Here is a 15,723-nt window from a genome sequence, read left to right as displayed (position 1 = left end):
GTCAACTAGTTCTTTCATGCCTTTTTCCCTCTATTTTTGGTTTCTAAATCAGCATCCAAGAGTCTTTCATTTGAAGGAAAAAAGTATAATTATCGATCTCATTTTAGTCAGGACTTTCCTGGGAGTGGCAATGAGTGAGATTCTCATCCTTGTCTATCATGTACAGAGTACAAAGTCTGCTTTCAGTTTAGACCCATAAGAATGTCTCTAAGACTTCGTTGCTCTTTGACATTAAGACTCTGTCTTAGGCTTGGATTTAAGATGAAATGGTGGTATTTGTAAAAGAGGCAGTGATGTATACAATTACGGCTATGACCTCCATTGTGACTGTAGTTTCAGCGTCGCAGTCATCCTTAAGATGGACAGTGAATCTCTGAGGAGTCAGTGACTCTGTTTTCCATGTAAGAAGTCCTTCAGAGGAAATGCTTGCCCCATCAGGACCGGAATCCAATGTAAAATGTATCTCAGAACCTTCCGGATCCCAGGCCATGAACTGGTATTCAAAGTCTTCTCCGTAAAATACCTGTAATGTGCCTTGCAGTGCCTGTATCACAGGGGGCTGGTTATCTGCAACAGAGAAAGTCGGAAGGGAGAGAAGCCTGATTGTGATAGTTCCCACAGAGACAAGTGTCTAATAAGAACTTAACTCTGATTAAAGTTTTATTATCTGCTCTGTTGGTGATGTTGTTATTTAAATGTTATTCCATTCTGTGTAAATAAAAAAGTAACCAGCAGGTTTATGGTCAGTTTAGCAAAGAAAATCTGTAAATACTTTGGATACTGCATAAGACATACAGGCAGCTTTCCACTCTGGGTTGGAGACATTCCTCTTTTGTCTTAAATAACTCTGTGTTGACCATTCCACTCTTTAGGAATCCCGGGTGCTCTTAGACCGTCACTCTGTGTGTGCTCACTCTTTCAACTTCACTTTCTCTCTTGGCACCCCCGTTACTTCCTGTGATTATACCCTTCAATCTGGACCTTAAGGTTTCTTTATTCTACATGCTACCCTACTTGAAACCACTGGGAGCAAACAGTCAGACTAAACTCCTGTTCCTCTGAGCCTCTTCCAGTGGCCAAACTCACACTCCAGTGGAGCTGTGTCAGGAATAGGGAATGTTTCCTTTACATGTTGAAAACATCTCAAAATGTAGTTTAAGCTGTCTTATATTTTAGTGTGTGTAGTTTGCTCATCTGCTAGATAAGCAGAAGTAAGAGAGCAACTTCACCATGGCATCTGGGTTGCAAGCACATCATGTGTACACAGGACACACCGATGCCAAGAAACCCCAGTTCCGACACCCCATCATTCCCTGTATACTTCAAAAGCAGCCTCATAGTGACCTTATTTCCCTCATTCTCCACATGAGATTTATTTTAAGACTCCTTATGTCATTGAACACTATGGCTTATTCACAAATCTGTCATACTAAAGCCATTAAAAGACAGACTCCAACTCAGAAGGTTGTCTCCATTTTCTTTAACTCTTTCACCATTTTTCCTCAAATTTTCATTGGCTTTGGCTTTAAATTGTGTTCGTAGGTGGTGAATATGATGTTATCTAACAAAGCAATGAAGTTTACATTTATAGTGACATGTGTAATATCACAAACTACTGTGTAAATATAAAGTTTATTACCTATGTAAAAAGTATATAGTCTCTGAGAATCATGTCTTACTACATCTTACTAGCCCATGCAACTAATAATATCTGATCACCACATGGGGAAAGAACTCACTCATACAGAACTACCGTAGTACTTGGGAAAGTGAATAAGCTGTGCCATATGACTACAATTTGAAGGGAACAGTTTATTCTAAATGTATCTGTACACAGGATTATAGTCATAGGATCACATAAGAAGGGCACTGAAAGGCACGTTACAGAGTACTGAGTCTAAATACCTTAAATAATAAAAGATAAATTCATATATGTTGGAACTGAAATAGCTGAATTCTTTGTCTTAAAACTGAACAGAGTAAAGCTAGACTTATAAAATGTTGTGTACCTGAAATAATAAAAATTCCCATTTCTTTCTTCCATGAACAATTATTGCTTCACTATTAAATATTAAAATATTTCTTATAATATTACAATATGATGATATAAATTATATATAGTCATGTATCATTTAACATTAAAATAAGTTCTAAGAAATACATTGTTAATCAGTTTTATCATGGTACCATCGCAGAATGTATAGTCACAAATTATGACAGCTATGAAATCACTTGGTAATATAAACACATGTCAACTCTATTGTTAACAAAGATGATATTTGGTGTTTGGGGGTCATGTATAAAAACATACTCCTGCCTTTTGTTTTCTTAAAGCAAAGAAATTTATAAAGTAACAAAAGATATTAAATTAAATACATTGTTCATCTATCTGAAATACATCAGTATCTGTTATGGTTTAAAAAGACCTTAAAACTTTTGGGTAAGAAATAGTTGAATTAATAAAGAACTTACTTTCCAAAAATGACCAAGTAGAATTTGATATTTGGGGTCTACAAACCAAACAAGAGCTGGTAGGGTTTTTATCCCCTTCATTGTAGCAGAGACCATTAATAACACAAACATTATCCTAGTGGATTTTGAAAAAAGAAAATATTAATAAGACATCCCATGGCTAACACATAAAAACTAGAAACAGAAAGACAGAAGCACATATATTTGAATTAGGAAAGAGTTTTCATAAACTCAACACAAACACATCTTTGAAAATTGTTCATTGTATGTAAAACCAACGGAACTGATTAATTTGGAGGAATAAGAAAATGCAGGTAAGCCAGGCAGTGGTGGCTCACACCTTTAATCACAGTATTCGGGAAGCAGAGGCAGGCAGATCTCTGTGAGTTCGAGGTCAACCTGGTCTATAAGAGCTAGTTCCAGGACAGGCTCCAAAGCTACAGAGAAATCCAGTCTTGAAAAACCAAAAAGAAGAAGAAGAAGAAGAAGAAGAAGGAGGAGGAGGAGGAGGAGGAGGAGGAGGAGGAGGAGGAGGAGGAGGAAGAAGAAGAAGAAGAAGAAGAAGAAGAAGAAGAAGAAGAAGAAGAAGAAGAAGAAGAAGAAGAAGAAAAATGTAGGTAAGCCATGAAATACTATCACAAGACTTATAAGTAACAAACAGGGAGTACAGTCACCACTTTTGTCTATCAGCTCCTCCTGGCAGTATTTTATTAATAAAGATGGCATTTTTCTGTACATCTGAAAACAGTTATCTTCTGTTTCCCTCTGTAGCCAACTTTGTCCTTTGAATTCTACTACTAGCCCAGATTCATGACATAATTACCTCCACTTCATAATAGATACAGTTCAAGAAATCCCTGAAAGGGAACTTGCCACAGGGAGAAAACAGGGGTACAGTCATCTCTTAACTTACTCAAAAGATTTATATAAAAATGATTACTTATCATTTTTGCTCATTTTGTACCAACTCTATTGATACTACTGACAATGCTGTACAAAACAGAACAAATAGCTGAAAGGATATAACAACCTTGAAAATCATCATTGAAAGCACTTTCAAATAAGCAGAAACAAAATAATTTAGATAAAATATAAAATATTCACTTTTATACAACTAAAATTTTGTTGGCATAATCTGAATGCTTATCTCAAGAAAAAATAAAATGTACAAATTGTTTTATCTTCATATGTGTGGATACTAGTTTTATGTTCTTTGATTTTGAAGAGTTGAATGATATTAGGTCAATGGTGTTCATCAAGTCATCAATTTTCATGTGAGAAAGCCTTCTAGGCAATGAAATGAAAAAAACCAGAAAACAAACAAAAACAGTACAGCTTTTGTAAAGGCATTAGATACATTTCATAAATGCTTTTCAAATACAAACTATTTGCTACAATAAGGACTAGCTAATCACAAAGACAAATCTTACTGAAAAAATATTACTACAGTGGAAATGATGTACATAGGACCACATTAGTCAATGATTCAACATGACTTTCCTTCGCTGATTCTTTGTGAGAAGTACAGAGAAGAGGGCCTGGGACTCATGTAGTCCAGGCTTTCCTCCTTGATGGGACAACCTTAAACTTCTGATATTCCTGCCTCCATCTCCCAAGTGATAGAGTTACAGGAAGGTGATCAATTTCAGTTAGACTCATGCAAATGTGAGGTAGGAATTTGCTGATGTCATTCTAACCAGAAAGTTGGAAAAGTACCATAATATGCCAAAGACATGTGAATGCATGCATTATACTATGAAAATAAGATATATACCTTCATAATGCATGAGTCATTCTCCTGGAGTTCACAAATTTGACAAGTGCCATCATATATAGTCATTATCTTGGGATTACTGAATGCATAACCATCGTTAGATACCTGTGGGATATAGTTTTACAGTAAGATTAATTCTTCTTCTAAACATTGCCTCATCAATCCACCAGGAAATTTTGTTTATGCATAAATGACAACTTTTATTTGTTACCTTTAATTGAAACTTTGCAAAGAACTTCTCCCCCATGAGATCCACAGTATCAAAATGCTGGCTATCAGTGAGTAGTTGACAATCAACTGCACTGCTGTCTTGAAAGACTGTCTGTGTGTAGACACTTGCTCCAAGCATCCATTCACTGCCATTATACTGAAGGTGTAATGAAAAGTCAATTAACTGCTTCTAAATCATAGAAGTACTTTTGTTACTAAATTACATATGGTCCATATAGAAATTATATATATACATATATATATAATGGGATATATAATTAGAAAATCATCACATTAAAATAAGTTTTCTCAGAATAATAAAAATATATACATCATATAATTTGATGAATGAAGAAACCTTCCCTATTATTTTATGTACTGTAAAATGTTTTTGTGTGTGAAGAGAAAGAGACAGAATAATTTTCTGAACACTGATAACTATACTAAAATCTAGAAAGATGTATTTTGTTGATAACATCTGAATTCATATTTATAAAAATACATTTTGATTGCATGAAGATTTTCAAACGTGTAGTATTGGTTGTACAACTTAATAGTGCCTCAGCATTTAGGTCAGCAGGAAAGGCAAAGACAGAGACATTACTGCAGTTTGTGTGGAATAGTCTACCTAGGTTTGAAGACTTGGTGATTGACAGTCTGAAGTTGTGCAGAGATCTACAGTCATGGAGGAGCAGTCTGTTAGTTCTGTCAGTGGTTCCTCTAGCAGAGAAGGAATGAAAGGAATGTCTCAAGACTGTCATTATAGCTATCCTTAAGGAATGTAAGCAACACAGAGAAACCCTGTCTGGTGGGGAAGGAATGTAGGATCTCTTGATTTCTTGTGTGAAACCAGGCTGCAGTCAATGACTCATCCTTAAGATAAAAGTTCTACCCCTCTACAAAAATGTAGACCCAAAGTGATGACTAAATATGCTTCTACATACTTCATATTCTATATTTTGTGTCTATTATGTGCTGAGGATATTCTTTTTAATTTAAATAGTTGAACTTTTGAGACTTTCTTCCATGTGTACTGCATTTAAACCATATCCATCCAATCCTATGTGTTAAACTCTATACATATACACATACACACACATATACACACTGGTATTCTAATGAAGAAAAACACAACAGAAAAGACATAGAATATACCATTTTGTAATGATAACTGAGATTGAAATAAGGTATATTACAAAAGCCTCACATATAATCTAGGATTACAAGGATGACAAAATAGGTTTATATATTGGGGATGTAAAACTGGGTTTTATTTGTGAAGAAAAAATAGGTGGAAAAGGGTACTAGAGTGAACCCATGCCATTTCATTAGGATCAAAGACACTGTTGTCAGCTCCCGAACATGGTAGATTAAAGAGATTCTAAGTAGATAGATGGAGATGATGAAGGTAGATGATAGGTACATAGATGACAGACAAATAGATGGATAGATGATAAAAAGATGATAGATGACCTAAAGACATGTGTACATGCTCTATACATTGCCAGCATTTAGGAGCAGTGACTAGCTGTAACAAAGAAGAAGACATCTGTTTAGGGGAAACATAGTATCATCCATTCAAATGAAGCCTGTGGCTTTCAACAAATTCCAAAGACTATAGCTACATGATTTTTCAATTGTTCCAAATTATGCCGGATAAACAGTGAGTCAAGAAAGCCTTTAAAACCCACTTTGGACAGGATTTATGCTTGGATGTAAAGATTAGGTCTAGTTAGTTGTTTTCCAGCACCCAGTGGACAGCCATATAAACATATATATATATATATATATATATATATATATATATATATATATATACATATACAAACAACGTTAAATTAACTCTTATTTGATTGCTATGTAACAATAGTTATTAAAAATAATAGACGAGAAATTTGAGAAGGAGCAGAGAGAGTCATATAAGAAAGGTTTAATATAGGAGAAGGAGGGCAAAGCTATATAACTATATTTCAATTTTTAAAATTAGGGAGAGCAGAGACTGATTCAACTTCAGTATAACATAAATATTTCTTACATAGGACAACCTTGGGTTTGACAATTAAATTTAGTTCTTTTCTCCTACAAGCCACTATAATGTTTAGGGAATTCAAAAAATTCCATGTCAGATATTTGGAAGGGAGAGACGTGAAAATCATAGCAAATAAAATATATCTCAAAGTAAGCACAAGAAGTACTTTCCAAGAGACTATAAATGTGTGAAATATTCTGTTCAAACATTATGGTTACATGATCTCATGTTATCAATTCTGTCAAGGCCACATGTTACTCCACTGGTACTGAAACCCTAGAGGAGCTATGCATGACAGCATGGCATGAGCATCCTTGTGCAATAACTACGTAAGTAAAGCATACGCAACAATTATTTCCTTCAGTAAATTCTCAGTGTCAGATTCACACTTCCATTTAGCACCTTAGAGATAAGGTAAGAATGCAAAAATAGGATGGACTCTTTTATGTTTTCAACTTGTCCAAATGAACACCCAAATTTAAAAACATGTCCTTACAATGAGTTTTACTTAAATAAAGAAGAGGAAGATCATACAATTCACAAAAAGTTGCATAAGGATATGCTCAAATTCAACAGAATAATGTTCTGCTTCTGTAGCCTTGAGAAACAAACACTGATGGGGGAGGGACTGGGAGTATGGTAGAATCTGAAATCCATGGTGAGGGATGTGAACAGTGAACACAGTTATCCCCATGTCCGTGTTGTAAAGGCATATCCAGGGAGTTCCATCGCCTACACGCCCTGCCAGATACCATACCTGGAAACCATTGCCAACCAACTGTGCTTTCCAGCTCAAGAAAGGAAGACACTTCCATAGAACAAGTTTGATATTCTTTTAGTTTTTATCAATCATTACTGAAAATCATGTCTCAATGATCCCCCCAAAGATATAAAACACTTAGTAAAGTTCACTGGGTAGTTTTTCTGAAAAAGCAGCTTGGCCATTTTCCCAAATTTTTTCCAGTGGGTTGAACACCCTGGGATCATGTTGGTATCTGATAGACAAAATTAACCTAAAGAAATCATAACTAAATTATTTTAAACACTGCACCTGTAGTCTGTGCTTATCATACCTCTAGCTTAGTAACTTCACACTTGATGTAAGGTGATTCTTTGAAGCCTTGACCAAAAACTCTCACTGTAACACAATTCTGCTTCTGAATATCACAGAATCCGGCATTCTCAAGCTCTGTAATTTCAGGAGCTATGTCTTTAGAAAAGAAAATGACAACAAGCAGCGCTTGCTTTGCGAATTACAGAAAAAAAAATCCTCTGCATTTTATCTTGAAAGTCTAAATTAAAAACATAGGTCAAATAACATTTCAAAATAAACTCAAAACATTATTTATGGTAATTAATTACTTAAACATTTAACAATATTGTTTTAAAGAGCTATCGTTAACCATTGAAAGAATAGAGTTTTCATACTGATAACTCTTAAACACAAATTCACTGTTTCAGTAATATTTGTTATCAATAAAAGGTGGATGTTAATAAATTACTACTATCATAAAATAAACCTCTTGGTTTTGCCACATTGGTTTGCGAGAAATAGATGGATTGTTGGTAAAATATGGTGCTGTAATAAATTAGCTTAGTGATGCAATATTTATATTTCAAAAATTATTTCAGTATTAGAAAAAATATCAAAGTGTGTATACACTCCTATTACAGTATCACCCATATTTTTTGTTGTCTGATGAACATACCTGTGAGTTTATTAATCCCTGGCAGGGAATACCTCTCTTAGCACTCAGAGGTCATTGGATTTCATGTGGCCTTTCTCTGACTGTGGCCTTAGGGAACACATCTCTCCTGCCTCAGAGAGAGCAGCTTGTTAAAATGGAAGTGTGCATGGGAAACAGCTCAGTCATCTGCCTAAGTTCGGGCAAAACTTAAGTGAATCTAACAGCTAGCCTTAGGGGACAAATTGTAAGCATATGAACTCAGAATTGTCAAAATCCTCATAAAAATTGTATTAGTTTATTCTGTCACATCTGCAACAAATGTCTATTGACAAATATATTTGCATACAGTGTCATTACATGAAGTACGGGAATAAAGCAAATGAAGCCCTTATATAATTTAAATTTTATCATGGAAAGATTGTTTAAAAAAGTAAAATAAAACATAAAATGTATAAATGTGTGTTTTCAGTAATGTGCAGAAATTTTGTATTAACTGTAATTATAGGAGATTTAAAATATGGGGCTGTGTGAGAAAAACTACTAGAAATTTTTTTAAAGTAAATACTGAGACAAAAGAGCTCCTAAAATGGATCTAAAGAAAAACAATTTTAAGGAAATTAGTATACTTAGTAGAACAACATAAAACAGTGCTTAAGATATACTAAATGATGAAGTCTAGGCAAAAGGTTATTCTCTGAAGACAGGAGCACCCACTGTGTACAAAGACCTGCGCCTGGGTGGGCCTGGCGGTTTCAGGGAATAGCAACGGAGATGAAAGTGGTTTCAAAGGATCAAGAGCTGTCAGAAAGAGGCCATCAAATGGCAGGGTGCTGGTGGAGCAGTTACAGGGACATCTGCCTTGACTTTGAATAAGATGAACCACTTGGGGGAAATCATTAAGATATTAACTGACATGCTTTTTACTGTAGACTTAATAAACACTATGGACAAAGACACTTCCATAATCAGATGCCAACTTCAATATCAAAGCTTCAGAGCATTTGCCTACCATATGAGTCACTGCAGTCATAGGAACTGTAGCCTGGGAAACAGACACAGCCCCAATCCGTACACTGGCCATGACCGCTGCATAGATTGGGACATTTTAACACTTCGAGAATGCCTGCTATTGACTTCCTGTATTCTTCTATGCCGTGATTTCCTTCCTCTAGAACCCTTCTCTCACATTCATTCTCTAACAAGGCCACTCCTGCTTCTGCCCACCTCACATCGTCCTTCAGCAGAATGTCATTCACACACATGTCTATAGCACGGTTTAGTGTACTTCCAAGAAAGGGAAGGCAGAGCCTCCCGATGCTGGAGTTGACTAGAGTCTGCTGACAGAGAGCCAAGATGCTCAGTTCAGTGAGGCCCGAGGTTGTGGGCCATGAGGGCACAAATTCCTGCTGGCCGTCCTCAGTGTGGTCCTCGGGGAAAAAGTAAGAAAGCTCTTCCAGGTTGGTTTGTCCGAGACTCTGGAAATCGAACATGGGAAACAAGTCCTTCAAGTTTCGTCGTTTCCGTCTGTTTTGTGGATTGCTCCTGATCTCCCAGGCCTGTGTGTGCCTCTCATTACTGAAAAATTTCAGTGGGTTTTGTGTCTCATTTTCAGGATGCTGCAAACGTAACTCCAGTTTGGTTAGGTTTGTATGGACTTTTTCTTGGAGTAAGAAATTCAAATTATTTTCTTCCTCGGGTGCAAGAGTGCTCGTTTTCCTAACAAGAGCTTCTGTATCAATATATTCAGAGGTGATATCTAGGCCTGGTATCAAGGAAGAGAACTGGATGTCCTTGTGGTCTTTGCAGCTGGAAGCCATTTCTAAGCGAGAGCCGCTGTCCAGATGCTGCGAGGCAGTACCCACCAAGCAGCTACAGTAGGATAGTTTCGCCAGAAACTGCTGGGAAGCTGGGCTTTTGTCAAACATGCTTCTTCCTGGTAAAAGCCTTCCAGATGAAAAACAGGATAGTTATTTGAACAAGAATATTTTCTCCACAAATATATTGTGGAAAAGGCAGAATGTTGAGTGACCACTGTTCAAGCTTCATAGTAACAGAATAATAAATGAAAAATAGCTTAATTCTCACCTCCATTCATTGATAAAAGCAAGATAATTGTTGGCGTCATGATCAATTGTGATCCCATTTTTGTCATGGAAATCGTTTTCTGGGTCTTCATCGAAAGTGCCACAGAGCCCTAATGTGTTTCTGTAGTCTAAACTAGGGGCCCTGAGTGTTATACTCATACCCCACACACTGAGGTCAGCACGGATGAATGCTCCAGAGGAGAACCAAACCTGAAAGCAATGAAACGGATACTGGGATGGAAGATGCTGAATTCAGTGGGTTAAGATGTATATAAGCTATAAGAGGGCTGGAGAGATGGTTCAGAGGTTAAGAGCACTGACTGCTCTTACAAATATCCTGAGTTCAATCCCAGCAACCATATGGTAGGGGGAAAAAAGATATACCAAAGTTATTTGTCCATACATACAAAGAATGAAACACTGATATTATTTTACATGAAAACTTTCATTTAATATTACATTTCAAAGCAATGTATTTTTATAATATGCTGATTTGAAATTTGGTCACAATTTTAATTTTTTAAAATTTTATTTTCATGAACATGTATGTTTTGCCAGCATGTATGTCTCTGCACCATATGTGTGCCTGGTACCCTCAGGGAAAATAGGGTGTCAGATCCTCTGAGACTGGACTTATAGACAGTTGTGACCCACCATGTAAGGGCTGGGAGTTGAATCTGGGTCCTCTGAAAGAGCAGCCAGTGCTCTTAACTATGGAGCCCTCTCTCCAGAGCACATCATTGGGACAAATGATTGGTGACTTCTTTAATAATTTAAATGTGATATTTTATGTGAATAAAGCAGTTAAAACTAGTCAGGGTAAAGTTCATAAAGTCATATTTCAGAGAATAGGAATGTAATATAGAACGGCATTACCAAGTCATTCATTCACAGTAATAAACATACTTGAGAGGAACACAAGGCCTTGCAGCAAATCAATATTCTTTTGCTGCCTGTAAGTTACAAAGGTTGCCTGGGAAAGTGGCAACACAGCAAGCAGAGACCAAATGGCCCTAAGAGCCTGTGCCATCTGATTATGAACCACTGCTCCTGGACCCAACAGTGTCCTGAGGGCAACCACCTGGAAGAATAACTGACAAAATGACTTTTCCTAAAAGCACTGAAGATACATAATGTTTCTTTTTCAGTTTAATCATACTCCTTATAAAAATAATGCGGGCAGTGGTGGCGCACACCTTAAATTCTAGCACTTGGGAGGCAGAGGCAGGTGGATCTCCATGAGTTCGAGGCCAATCTGTTCTACAAGAGCTAGTTCCAGGACAGGCTCCAAAAGACATAGAGAAACCCTGTCTAGAAAAAAACAAATATAATAATAATAATAATAATAATAATAATAATAATAATAATAATGTGCACTCATTATGAAAATTTCTCTTCAAGTATAAACAAACCTTCCATTCCTACTCACTAAGATAGTTAAAATTATTCTAAACTCTGCATTTCGCATTTTTGCCTAACAATCAACAAATGCCCACTCCCTCATTTTCTTGACCATAATGTTTTTAACTACGTGTCTCATTTGATTTAGCTTTTGTTAAATTCTCCTCACAGAGCATCACTGGAGTTGACCACATCCTTAACAACAAGCTCACAGAGTGGAAATTTGATCAGATACACATAGAGTCCCTCAGAAAGGATGAAATTCTTTTTCATTATCTCTACTCTTGAAAATATTATAGGAAAGGTAGAGCTATTTATTTATTCAAATGCTGATGACATATGTTAATGTTTTGTTGATTTTTGTACATTTAGGCATATCTTCAGTGTTATTCTTCTGTAAATTATCCTTTTCTTTTTATTTCCTTATTTCCTTGAGACTGAGTTTTGCTACGGAAACCAGACTCATTTTGAGTTCACCTTACCTTCTCTTACCTTGGCTTCCAAAGCGTTGGGATAAGAGGCATGTGCCACACCTGGTGCTTTTTGATGTTATTCAGCTTTATAATTGACTACTGATTATATATATATATATTACAAATGTTCTACATACTAATTGTGCTATACGTATAGCAAATGTTTTTCTGATCCCTGATTCACATTTGGTTTTGAATGACAGGATTCAGTTAATTAATGTTTTGTTTGCAAGTTATTATTCGGTAGGTATTATAAAATTTTAACACATTTAAATTTTTATTTAAATTCAAATATAGTTACCAAGAATTACTTTTTGAGAGATGAAAAAGTGAGCATGATCTTCAGATATAAATATCTTGCTCACTGGTCTGAAATAATATCTTTGTAAATACTAGTGATAAAACATTTATAAAACAAAATTTGGGGTCTTTTGCCTGGTGATTTTTATGATTATCTCTTTCATATATCTACCAGCTTCTGGAGTAATAACAGACTGTATTCATCTAAAAACCACTTAACTCTTCTTAAATATTGATTTTTTCATTGTCATTTTACCAAATATACATCTATCAGACACTGCCAAATAGTTTTGTGAATCAATCCACAAAACTGTAACATTAACCTGTTTTAAAGGGCCAATTTAGAACTGTTAAAAATGTGTTCCATTTTGAATAGCAGGTTAAAAGAGAAGGTTTCTTCCAATATCTGAGTCAATTTAAAGTCATTTTCTTTCCTTTTTCATATCAGTGAGCAAGATATTCTCATATATCCTGTATATATACATGTATATACTGTGTTTTAGCCATACTTATCCATCACCTTCTGTATGCTGTTTTCTTCAACAAACTAATATTAAAACATAACAGTGCTTGATTTGTAAATGATAATGAGAAAACTATTTTGAATATTAAACTTTGACCTTTGTTCACATACCGTGATTTTTCTTCGTAAATAAGATTCAGTTATTCTAATGTTGCTCGATGATGAATCTGGGCTCTTTACAAATAAATATTGTGGAGATTCATACAAGTGAGCACTGCACATATCAAAAGTAACCATGTCAGCTTCTTCTTTCGCAACAAAGCCACAGTTACATGACCCAGGATACTGAAGACTCCCGCAGTCCCACTGCCGTACATGTATTTCAAAATCACGTGACACACTCTTATAAAGTACAAATGTTCCCATCTTGAAGTTATCATATACCCTAGTATGAATAAAAGTCAACTACATTAAAAATCAGGATAAAGTATTATAATGATATAAATGTAATATAAAAAGTTCTTAAATGTATGCATAAGTAGTCAATATATTTGATATTTGACTAAGAAATTTGTATTTTCAGCACCTTCATAATTCTGTAGATTGATTTGTGTTGATGAATAACCCAAAGTGACCATACATACCTTAAATCTTTACAACAACTTTTTTTCTTTCTGCCCACCCATCAGACTTCCTAATTAAAGGCAAACATGTTTACTGTGTATGTATGCATTTAACTGTTTTTCTTACCAGAAACATTTGTCCAACATGACCACTACTTAATGGCTTTTGATAATCAGACTCTTTTAATTAATCATAAACTCTACCTCCATTCTTTTCTACCTGTTTTAATTTTCTTCCTGGCCTGTATGTGTTTCCAACACTGTTTTATTACTGTTGTTATTATTGCTCATTTTGCTTCTGTATTTCTTCTTCTATCCAAAGTTCATCACCAGGGCAGAGAGAATTATTCTTCATTCACTTCCTAACTTCATTTACTGCCTAACCCTCAGCACTCAGAACATGCTTGTCACCTGGATCTTTTACAACTAATATTATGGAATGAACACAGATTAAGTACATCACACTGTGCTTTCTTGAGGATTCCTCACTGAGGCTGTAACTCTCCAAAGACAGCCATGAAAGATTTCTGCATACAAGATCAGTCCTGACAGTTTTAAATACTCACTGAAATTTGTGCAGTACTATTTATAATAGAGGGTTCTACAACTCTTCACTCAGGAATCATTTTGCTGACAACTATCATAGTTTGTTTAAAACACCTGTCAGCATGAAGAAAGTTTTACTAGACAAGGAGTTGTCTTCTTTTTAAAAATACCTTAGTTTCATGAGTTTCTCAGAAGAGCATCTCCAAATTTAAATCTTTCTATTCAGACATTAAAAGCAGTATCAACTTGATCCCTTTTTCATTACTTTAGCCATTAACTACAAAGACCAGAAATAACTATAAAGAATTTATCATCAATTAAGAGAAATTATTGTATTAAGAAATATAAGTATAGTATTAAGAAAAATAATTCAAAGATTATTCTGCTTTTATTTAAACACACAGCACAGTAAATATTCTCAGTGAAAACTGACTCATTATCAAATATAAGTAGATGGCCAAGCAAAAAAAGATTATAGATTATACAGTTGTAACTATAGTCATTCCATCTGCACTTGTAGTAATCCAAATATCCAGGCTCACTAGTTGTCTACATTATTCACCCAGGACTGAAGTTAAGGCAAAATTATTTAACACAAATACAATAATGTCTAGAGGCAAATTACTGAATTTGTAAATCATAGACAAAGACAAAGAAGTGATAAAGAGTGTGACATTTAAAACAAAACAGCATAACAAAAGAAAATAAAGAGTATGAAAGGAGAAAAATTAGAACATTACCTGCCATCAAAGGTAATTATGTGTGGGTCAGTAAATGAATAGCAGTGAGCTGATGGGACGTCCTTGACTTTTATCTTTAGAAGAAAAATATGTTTAAAGGTTAACATTGATTATTGGTTAGTGATATGCAGTAAATTATTGAGCAAGTGCAATTAAACATAATTCTTACTTTTATAGTTTCTAAAAACAAAATTATTTTAAAAATAAAAATGTCAAGTAATTTTAAAAGGTTTATTTATATATGTAATCAGAATGTATATATACATGTGTGTGTATATATGCCAAGTAGGAATAGGTGATGACAGAGACCAGAAGGAGATGCCACAGGCAATTGTTAGCTGTCCAGCATGATGCTAGGAATCGAATTTGGGCCTGCTAGGAGAAAAGAGAGCCCTTGAGCCATCCCTTCAGCCCCACCAAACAATTAAAGTAAACACCATGGCATAAACATATCTTTCAAAATATTACGTTATGAAGGTTATTTTTCTGATTAGTCACCTGGATGCTGTCTGGAATGTATTTGTCCCACAGGAAATGCTCACTGACTATGGGTTCCACAGTGATGTCTGTGACTCTGTCTCCATCCCGGGAGAAATCTGTCACAGCAGTGTAGTACAGGACAGCATGGCTACAAATTCCATCGCTACAAGAAGAATTCTGGTGAAGGTCCACATGGCAGGAAGATAGTGCCAAATTTAAGCCTAGGTGTTCTTTACCTACTTAGGGAAAAAACATTTAAATTTTTGCAGATATGTATAAATCAAATTCAGTTACTTGATTAACATTAAGATTAAAATAATATTCTTAAACAAATATGTTGTAATGTTAGTCTAAATTAAAATAAAGCTACTGATTTTGCTTAATCTTTACAAAGAAATATTAGCATTAAATATGTTTACACAAATATATATAAACACAAC

At 35.1% G+C, this 15,723-nt stretch overlaps 1 protein-coding gene across 1 annotated transcript in view; it reads right to left on the bottom strand.

The window, feature by feature from the left end:
- Vwde (von Willebrand factor D and EGF domains) overlaps nt 1-15,723 on the bottom strand; it is a 65,673-nt gene that overhangs the window by 26,866 nt on the left and 23,084 nt on the right. Inside the window, exons 7-16 of the mRNA XM_057754099.1 lie at nt 15,302-15,519; nt 14,804-14,877; nt 13,066-13,339; nt 10,259-10,467; nt 9,183-10,117; nt 7,559-7,695; nt 4,458-4,613; nt 4,247-4,351; nt 2,473-2,587; nt 317-567 (exon numbers count right to left, since the gene is read on the bottom strand). Of these exons, the coding sequence (XP_057610082.1) occupies nt 317-567; nt 2,473-2,587; nt 4,247-4,351; nt 4,458-4,613; nt 7,559-7,695; nt 9,183-10,117; nt 10,259-10,467; nt 13,066-13,339; nt 14,804-14,877; nt 15,302-15,519 (2,474 nt within the window). The remainder of the gene's footprint in view (nt 1-316; nt 568-2,472; nt 2,588-4,246; nt 4,352-4,457; nt 4,614-7,558; nt 7,696-9,182; nt 10,118-10,258; nt 10,468-13,065; nt 13,340-14,803; nt 14,878-15,301; nt 15,520-15,723) is intronic.

The sequence above is a fragment of the Chionomys nivalis genome, chromosome 1, assembly GCF_950005125.1.
Source record: "Chionomys nivalis chromosome 1, mChiNiv1.1, whole genome shotgun sequence".
Classification (NCBI taxonomy): domain Eukaryota; kingdom Metazoa; phylum Chordata; class Mammalia; order Rodentia; family Cricetidae; genus Chionomys; species Chionomys nivalis.
This window is presented reverse-complemented; position numbering and strand designations above follow the sequence as displayed.